The sequence below is a fragment of the Chenopodium quinoa genome, unplaced genomic scaffold (assembly GCF_001683475.1).
Source record: "Chenopodium quinoa cultivar QQ74 unplaced genomic scaffold, ASM168347v1, whole genome shotgun sequence".
Taxonomy (NCBI): Eukaryota; Viridiplantae; Streptophyta; class Magnoliopsida; order Caryophyllales; family Amaranthaceae; genus Chenopodium; species Chenopodium quinoa.
Genome location: NW_018743537.1, coordinates 2,985 through 12,500, shown reverse-complemented (window position 1 = coordinate 12,500; position 9,516 = coordinate 2,985). Strand labels below are relative to the sequence as shown.

General features: G+C 42.3%; 1 protein-coding gene across 1 annotated transcript; it reads right to left on the bottom strand.

Annotated features, from left to right (window-relative positions):
- Window positions 1-8,246: 8,246 nt before the first annotated feature.
- Window positions 8,247-9,284, bottom strand: LOC110740201 (ribosomal protein S4, mitochondrial-like). The gene has a single exon (XM_021920683.1). It carries the CDS (start codon window positions 9,252-9,254, stop codon window positions 8,346-8,348), a length of 909 nt encoding a protein of 302 aa, XP_021776375.1. The 5' UTR covers window positions 9,255-9,284; the 3' UTR covers window positions 8,247-8,345.
- Window positions 9,285-9,516: the final 232 nt, after the last annotated feature.

Here is a 9,516-nt window from a genome sequence, read left to right as displayed (position 1 = left end):
GGTCTCTTTCTTCAAGCAAATCTGCTCCTTCTAGAGAAAAAGCTGCTTTTAAAGTAGCGGCTACTAAGGTATAAGGTAAAGGTAGGAGCTGTTTTTGCCTCAGTCTTCTATTCTGTAGCTCCTACGAAAGCATTTGTTGCAGCTGCTGTTCCCGATAAAAAAAGCATCCAGCAGCGCCATTAGATGGTACGCGGAGCTGCTGTTCGATTTCACGTCTCAAGCTAACTTTTGTGATTCTCTCTATGCCGTAGGTTCATTGTTCAATCTTAAAGGATTTCTTTCTCAGTTATCTTGTAATAAAACAAAGTATAAGAAGGTATAGGCGATTGCTCAACTCTTAGTTGGTATACCGAGTTTGAGGACGAAAGAGTCTTCCTACGTTCTTTGCAGGCTGCCTTCTCTTCTCCTTGATCAATCCCTTGCCTAATGCCTACTGAAAATGGGAGTGTCATGAGCGTATCCCATACCCATAGTCGTTCAATCCAAGGTGAATTGCACTATCGACTCTTCGTACTTGAGTTTCAAAGGAGCTTGTTAAGCATGGTCATCACTACAGAGAACTTCACCAAAAACCTCTTTTCCACGAAAGAAGGGATGCCAGTTTCTATTGAATCTCTTGCTAGCCTTGTGAATGAAATATTTTCTAAGTGTTCAATCAGACGATGTTTGAAAGAAGGACGTAACCAGTGCTAGTTGAATCAGCCCTTACTCTTCTCCTAGTCGGTGTAAAAGTAAGCGCTCTTTCCCTACCCGTTGTTACTGCTCGAGTAGGAGTTCTTGGAGATGAAAAGAGAGGAATGAGATGCAGCACTTAGGTCCCTCTCCTTTCAGTCGAGTCACTTCATCCCTCTCGTCTTCTGCACCGGCTACTGGTAGAGCTCCTGGGAAAAGAAGAAGGTATATACCAAGAGATGATATGCCAACAGCAGATGATTTCAAAATGAGTCAAAGAAGATCTTTTTGCAGCGGCCACAGCGGATGCTAACACTGGACTTGCTTGCATCTCTCTCAAGAGTCAAAAGAAATCCCCTATTCGCTGCCCTTTCTTGGTCACCAAGCATTCGTTCAGAGGAGAGGTCCACTTTGATAGTCATAAAGGCCCCTTCCCTGTTTTCTTTCTAAAGCTATCCATTCTTATCAGGTCCTGTCGAACCAGGAGATCAATTCGTCACCTCTAAATGAGAAATTGGATAAGCGGTTTGAACAAGGATTGAAGCTGCTTCAGTAGATTGCTGAGAATAATGAATCAAATTAACACGCTGCTCATGAACCAAAACGAAAGTCGATTTTGATTTTCTCTTTCCGCTCAACCAGTGCTTTATGAAGGGATTGACCTGATTGATCTATTCTTGCCCCTGGGGCGGATGGGATTGATTGATTCTAAACCTGCTTCGACTTCTTCGTAACCACGATCTGCAAATGAGAACTATTTGTTTAAGGAGGATCCGGCCTCTCTAATTGATCAAAGGCCCTCTAACTTAGGTCGGATCGGAATCTATCTGTCTTTCTACGCGATAAGGGATGCCCCGGATACTACCTCCCCTCCTTGACATGCCTTCTATGACTCCCCCGTTGGAGCAGATCTTTCGGCCGCTAAGCGTACTGAGTAAGGGCTGGTTCGGCTTGGATGATTGGGCTAGAGATAGCTTGGCTTTGTTTACGCCTCTTCTATTTTCCGGTATTGGTCCTTTTCTTGAGTAAAGGCATTGGGAAAAGGCCTTACTTCTTTTCGTAGTTAGAAAGACAGGTGATAATCCTAATCTATCTCTCTTAGTTCTCTGGAAACGGTCCTTCCATCCTAAAGAAAATGTGTTCTTTTCGTTGCTCCCCTTCCTTGGCAAGTGGAATAAGATCAGGAAGAAGCGAGTTGTAGCCTTAATCTGTGCTGTGTATGGAGCTAATCTACTGTACTTCCTTGATCTTACCTTATTTACTTAGTTCAATAAAAGAGAGAACACGGAGGCTATTTACTTTACTTAACTTATTAAATTAAAGTAGTTCTGAAAGTCTATCCATACATAATATGTTATGGACTAATCCAAGGGTGCTTAATTAGCTCCCGCCCTCCTGCCTTTCGGTTGGGAGCACTGCCTTCTAACGATCACCCTGTCCTTACTCAATCCCTTCTTTCTCTTTTCGCTGTTGTCTTTGTTCTTGGCCAATCCATCCTAAATCAACTGTTCTTGGTCCAGCCAGCTTTGGTGTGGTTCTTATCGGTTTAGGATCCCTAACTCTCGAATCCAATCCCTCTCCGTTGGGGTTTGGGGTTACGGCGCGATGCCAGCCTTTAATAGAATATCCCCCGTCCCTGCCTTTAGTGATTAGTGATTGGGCTCGCCCTGTAAGTAAGTAAAGGATCTGTCTCTGTTCTTCTCTCTCTTCTGGTTGTCTTCTCGCGTCTGTGTGCCCCTTTTTCGGGGTGATATCGGCCTTTTCTATCTCCTCACAGGGCAAAGCCATTAGGGGTGTCAATCTATATGCCATTGGTGGGGCCAATCGCATTCAGCAGTGACATCAAAATGTGCTAAAAACCCTCATCAAGGGCCATTACTGAACCGGCTAAAAGCCTCGAAAAACGGCCATTCAACAAAGATTGGATTTGACTGGAAAGACGTTAAAGACGAACCGCCAATGCTGGAATCGCACCCCATAGCGGCACCGTTTGCCATTCATTCATGAACTGGCACTTGCTTTCATCTAGTTCCAACGATTCCTACTTACTCTTATTTCACACTTTCCGGAAAATTCCATAACCCCAGGACACTAAATCAAGATCTATTCTAATTGAAGGGGCAAAGGCACCCAAAGCTCATTGGGCTTTCAGAGGCATAAGAGGAAAGAGCGAACCAGCTAACCTAACTGCAAAGAAAGCAGTCGCAGCCGGGGATATCTTCTTTTTTGCTGGATGTCGTCTTTGCGCACCAACAGGAGTAGGTCCTTGGTTGTTTCAGTACATTCAGTTCCAAGTCAATTCAATTCAGTTCGCGTAGTTCGTAGCCATCGTTCTAGGACATAACTTGTATTAGAAGGATTCATTAACTGTAAATCTGGCAATTCCTACCAGGGTGGTGGGTCAGAGCAGAGGCCCTCTCTTTAGGGCAGGAATAGCGGGAAAGGGCAAGTCAGGCATGGAATCACGCTAACGTAAGGTTTCTAATCCATCTAGAATAGGATTCACTCTAGATATTTGATTTTCCACTTATGTCTTCAAGCAAGGCTGACTGAATAAAGAAATGGAACATGGGAGCGGTTGTGGGTAGCAGCTACAAAACCACCGGGAAAAGGGCAATTACCATTAGAATGGTGGATTGGAAGAGGAAGGCCTTTTGCAAGTGAAAATCCCGGGAAAACACTAAAGAGTTGTTTTTCCATCTTCGTTATGGAAAGGATTTACTATTGCAACGAAAAATCCCGAGAAAACGCTAACTTTGCCAAGCTTCTTTCTTCCTTCCTAATAGGTTCTCCTCCCCCGCGCTTACCCACCATATGGGTCCTATTCAACCTCTCTATCGAATAGTCGGCTCGAAATCCCCTTCCTTTAAGTGTCTAGGTCGCACTTTCTTGTTTCAAGCCCTGGCCATTCTCCTTTGATAGCATTGCCCATGACAAATAGCAGACATCAAGCAAGATGAACTGATCGTATCTAGATTGCATCTACTCTGCCTCCGTGAGGAAGAATCTCAACTTCTCTGCAGGTAGGACTGCCAAGAGAATGCAGTTTTGCCCCTGTTGAAGTCCTCATAATCATATTCTTGGTCACGCTCTTCTAATTGTCTTATATAATAGGCTGCTTCTAGCCACTTTGTGAAGTAATCGATCGTTTTGGACCTATGACACCCATTCCCCGGGCAGGCCATGGCGAAGACATAGTGTGAAGCTCAGTCGTAGGTGTATGAATCTGAGAACTGAGATACGTATCTTAGGGAATAGGGAAATGAGTTGAACGATTCGTTGAACATAGTTCAACTCATTCAGTTCAAGAAGTCGAATAGTCTATAAGCTTTTAGTTACACTCATTAGGATAAAGCCGATCAAGAGGCTCCAGACACAACTTCTCGAGATCTCGCTTAGTCTTTCTTTGAATCTCATTTCTTTCCAAAGGGGAAATGCAATCCAGTATCTTCAAGTTCCAGTAATGGCATTCCAAGAGTAGCAGTCTCAGTCTCCATTTTGGAGTATGCGGATAAGTCCCAAGGAGTGCATCATCCGTAGTAGTAGTGCCTTATATTGCCCTTGAAGGAGGAATTTCTAGTGCCATTAAGGGTAGAAATCTCTATAGGCTGATACCCTTTTATTTCCTAAACTTTTCAACATTTCAACAAAAGAAGTGTCTAGTGGATCTGGATAACCTTTCTTCCCTTCTACTTTTAGTAGTCGATGTTATACCGGTACTAAAGAGAAGTAATAGAAGCGGCGTCTTCTTATGACTTGATTTTCCTTCCCGAAAGGGGCCCTGTAGGGAATACGCGGCGTAGCTGTCTTCGATTATTCTATTTAATTGATTCTTGAAAGCTAAGTAAGCGGAAGATGTAAGGGAAGAATCAATAAGGTAAGGTCTTGCGTCCTATTCCCCTTAGGGGCAGATTCTACTATCAAGTAGAAAGGGAGCAGCCCATGCCAATGATAGTAAGGTGAAAGCGGTGTCTTTCGGCGAATCCACTATCAAGGATGTATGGGAAGAAGAAGATAACTATAAGGATAAGGGCGCTAAGCTTTCCCCTTGGTTCCGTCGACCCTCTGCCTTAGCCTTGAGTTACAACAACTACAACCCTCGAACGTTTTGTAGGCTTCCCTCGTATTCAACTAGTTGGAAACTTTTTTTGCCCTAAACGAGTAACTACCAAGTTTAGGAACGAGATTTCTCACTGAAGAAATGCCGGAAGAGGCACAAGACAGCTTGCTTGGATAAGGCCATTAGGCGAATGAAGAAGTATGCTGACAAGGGGCGTAGGCCGATGGAATTCAAGGTTGGTGATAAAGTGATGCTAAAGCTTACTCCACAGATTTGGAAGAAAATAAGTAGTAAGACAGTGCATCGTGGGTTGATTCCAAAATATGAGAGACCAAAAGAGGTTTTCAAACGTGTAGGGAATGTTGCTTATCGGTTGAAGCTGCCGGAAATAAGAGAAGAGAAAGGAACGAAGTGACTTGACTGAAAGGAAAGGTACGAAAGCAAAGAAGAAAGATTACTTCTTTCATTGTTTGGATTCATGCGCTTCCTTTAGGAAAGATAGCCGTAACACTCTCTGAGTTCTTTATTTAGAGTCTCTTTTCTTCTGATCGTATTGTTGAATCGAAAGCAAGATTGACTGCGAACTCACTCAAGGGTTATAGGTTTTCTAATTGTTTCCTGCCCTGCGGTTTCCCGTCCTTACTTTGAATCTGGCTTGAATCGATTTTCTTTCCTTTAACACTAGACTTGTTTAATACTTTTCGAAAGTGGAGTTAAGGCAGCAAGCATAGGTGCTTCGGTCGATAGGCAGGCTAGCCCTCCCCTGTAGTAGCTCTCTTCTGTTATGAGAGAGAGGGGCTTCGGGGGGATAAGATTCATCGTATAAGCCTGAACCCTATTAGTTATGTGCTTCCCCCTTCAAGAGCTGGGCTACTACCCTAATAAAGTTCTTCCTAGCGTATAGTATTGGACAGATTGAGTCTTTCTCTAATATAGTAACTAATAGTTAGATTAAGCATTAGGCGAAACTTCTACTATAAAGCATTCAATTCAGTTAATCTCTTCTCTTTCTGTCTTCAAGCTTCAAGCTTTTGCCTAGGAGCTCGGATTCCAGTCCTATCGTTAGAGGGCTGCATAGTTGGAATCTCTTCCTTATTTGTACGATATGATGCAAGCAAGGAATCCAGCCTATGAGAGTCAAGCTAGGTGGTTTATTAACCGGAGTGATGAAAGTCAGCCTATAAGATGAAACCGAAGATACTAAGCCTGGAATCAGTCGCTTTCTATGTCAATTTCTCTTTAGAAATAAGGCCTGTTACAGCTATCAGATATAGGGGATTTACTTCACCTTGAATAACTCTCGATAAATGGCTTTCTTTTCAGCCGCTTTTCTATTTCATGTTGAAGGCAAACAAGCTTACCTTATTATTATGAAAAGGGGAAAGGGACAGGTTTCAGTCTTGAAGTCTGTCTTCTTCAATGGAAGAGATTCAAAGGGCTTGACTGCACCTTGCATCTAGGCTTACGGAAAAAGGCGAATCCAAGGACTCTTTATTAATATAATATCATAGGGGACACTTCCTTGAATAAAGCCGTACTTCCATCAGCTTTCAAGTAGATAAAGAAGTTCAGGCTAGTGACATCAGCTATCGGCTATTGGCCTTTGTGAAAGCTTCTCCTCAATATGTTTTATCCCTTTCTCTTCGTCAATGATTATGGGTCGTTCCTGTCTTGTAGTTCGATACACTACTAGAAGGCCAGTTGCCTATACAACATCTTGAGTTTCTAGTACAGTCAGCTTTGGTTATCGCTACACCCTCTCTAGACAAAGGATTTTATTCAAGCCACTCCACTACTGGTACAGTAGCATCATGCCTTAATAATCGTATAGGCACCCGGGAACCCTACTCAGTAAAGAAGGGGACTCCCTAAACGAGACTGCTAGCTGGTATAGAGAGACTAGCTTTGCTTGCTTCCTAGTCAAATATGCCCTCTCATCCCGGTAAGATAAACAAGAGAGGTTAGCAATATCCTTCCCTCAGCGTAAGGACAACCTTGAATCGGAGTTTCATGCACAACCTTCTGATTTATAGTTCTTCCATTAGATCCCTCAATCACAATGTTATGTTTAATAGGTTGAGTAAGATCAATCTCAATCAACAATCTCGGACTACGTCATGATCGGGCAGCCACGCAATGTACTTCACTTCGGTTCAGCGCAACATGTACACAGGCGCAAAAGCCCAGACCTATAAAAGACCTAGTCTATACTATATATACGACTTCTGTAGGTGCTTAAAGCCCTTACAATGGTTTAATGGCCATGACCGGCTAAAGATCACTGCCATCTCACGAATTGGATTCGAACCAATCAATCTCCGATACCTTTAGTAGATCGTGAGTGGGTCTGTCGTCCTCTTCATTATAGTCCTTCTAGAATCAATAGCATTTCGTCGGAATACATCCTGTCTTTTCACCTTAGTAGTCCTATGCATAGTCAGTACTATAGCCCCAATCATAGCTACTAATAAAATAAGACTAGAAACCAAAAACCAGACAAAATAGTAAGTATAAAGTAAATTGCCCAATGTTTCCAAATTAGTCCAACTTCGTACCTTTCCGGCATAAACCGTATATCTCAGAGAGGTCGTATTTCTTTGGGTTGGTAGTAATGGAATGGTTTCATTATCTAAAATGAAGAACATTTCCCACCAAAAGATCAGTCCAATAATACCACTCACTGGTAAATAGCGCAATACTTCTTCGTGAATCTTCGCTATTTGAATATGGAACATCATAACAACGAATAGGAATGAAACGGCTATAGCTCCTATATAAACTACTGGGAAGATCATGGCGGAAAAATCGAGACCTAACAAAAGAAGTAAACCTGAAGTGTTGCGAAAGACTGGGATGGGAAACAAAACGGAATGTACCGGATTTATAGCACGTACAACCATCAAACCAGAGACCAAAGCCGGGCTCGACAAAACAGAAAGTATCATGGTACGTCGTCCTTCACTGAAATGGAACTTTCATGCTGGTTTGGAGTAAGAACTAGCATAAAAGTCGATCTATTACGTACGACCAGCGCGGTTGTTCATATTTCATTTCCTTCTTCCAAACCAAGCCCTTCTTGGAGAGCATTCACTGAGTTACTTACGATCTCTCGACGCCGAGAATTTCTTATGTGCCCGGGTTCGGCTAGCTTCTTCCCCACCTTTTAGCATTCTGGGCAATAAAGAAACCCAAAATCAAAAAGAAAGAAGAGAAATTGGGCCATGTTTCCCGAGGGAGGCTGCTTTCTCTCAGGGCAGCAGTCGACTAGAAGTAGAAGACTGCTCTATGAGGGCTTCCCTCTTTCCTGGGCTCTGCTCGCCCGTCTACGCTCCGACCCAGAAAGTCATAATTGAGAAAATGTTTCCTTACTTGTTCTTCTAAGTGAATTGGCATTACCTTGCCTGCATTAAGATTTAAAACTTGTCGTAAAAAAAAGGCAATCAACCAGAATAAAGAAAAAAAAAAATGAAACCGGTTCAATATTTTATCTAGATGGATCCCTGTCCTTATCTCTATCCGGATAGATATGCCCCTATGAGCGACTACGCCGATCTTTATGTGTTTTGGCCACGCCCCTTTCCGCTCCGAAGAGGAAGGTTTGGATCTTTCAATCTTATGTCGTGAGGATGTGATCTATGTTAGGTCCATAAGATACCACAGCTTTTAGTGTTCTATGATTGACCTCCGAATAATGAGTAGGTAGTTCTATCCTTTTGATTCTTCTCTGCATTCTCTTCTTCGATAAGGTCACGGAGTGAAAAAAATTCCTCTTCATTCTGTTGTGCTCAGCGTCGGATCCAAACTTCTTTGTTCTTTTTAAGTCTTCTTTTTGCATAGAAGAATGTAACTTTTGCAAAAACCGGTCTTTTAGTAGTAGGCGGCATTCCTTCTTAGTTTTGAGTCGGCAGAACCATTCTGTTTTGCTTCTTCTCCACAGTCTTACTCGGCGGAGCCATTTTTTTTTGCTTCTTCTTTTTTTATTTTTTCTTCTCTGCATTCTTACCCAGCGACCCCAAAATTTGCCTATGATTTTTTCAACTGATATTTTGATATAGAAGAATCTCCTTATTTCTTCACCGCGGGTTCTCGCGTAATTTTCTTGAAAAGATATTATATCACCGTGGGAAACTTGAAAATGACTAATGTTGACTATTCCATTATTCACACACACTTTTCGATGACTTATCGGCTGCCTTGCTTGAGGAATAGTTTCACAAAAATGGAGACGAACCAGAATAACGTCCAATCTTGTTTCTGGGTTGAGTAGAAAAGGGATATATGAAGTTCGTTTTGTTCTTCTATGCATCTTTGTGATGGGTAAATTACCATGAAAAAGGGACAACTTTCGTGTAGTTTGTAATTGTATGTAACTGTTACGATTTTTTCTCGGATAAATCTTTTTCTTAATAGATCTTTTCTTCATTCTCAATTTTCCGAGAATGCGGCGTTGCACTATTGTAAGTTCTTTATTCCGAACATTTCCCGAAAGTAGACGACAAGTTTTAAGTTTTAATGCAGGCATTATGTATTATTGAATCAGTCAGTCTTTTTCGCCACATCGGGGCTATGGGACTTGAACCCAACTCTTTCCGCGACCCCTCCACGAATAACGAGAAAACAAAACATTTCTCTTTTCTACGAGAATTTATGTTTCGCTGCTTTTCTACTTGGCTGTACGACATGAGTTTCAGTATACCAAAGGGTCAAACCCCGCTGAAGCACTGGAAAAATGTTTACCATGATTTCGAGCGCTTTTTCAAAAACCATTTGCTCGCAATGCCTTG

Coding starts and splice junctions, on each gene's coding strand:
- LOC110740201 (XM_021920683.1), bottom strand. CDS start 9,254: ATGCCTGCATTAAAACTTAAAACTTGTCGTCTACTTTCGGGAAATGTT.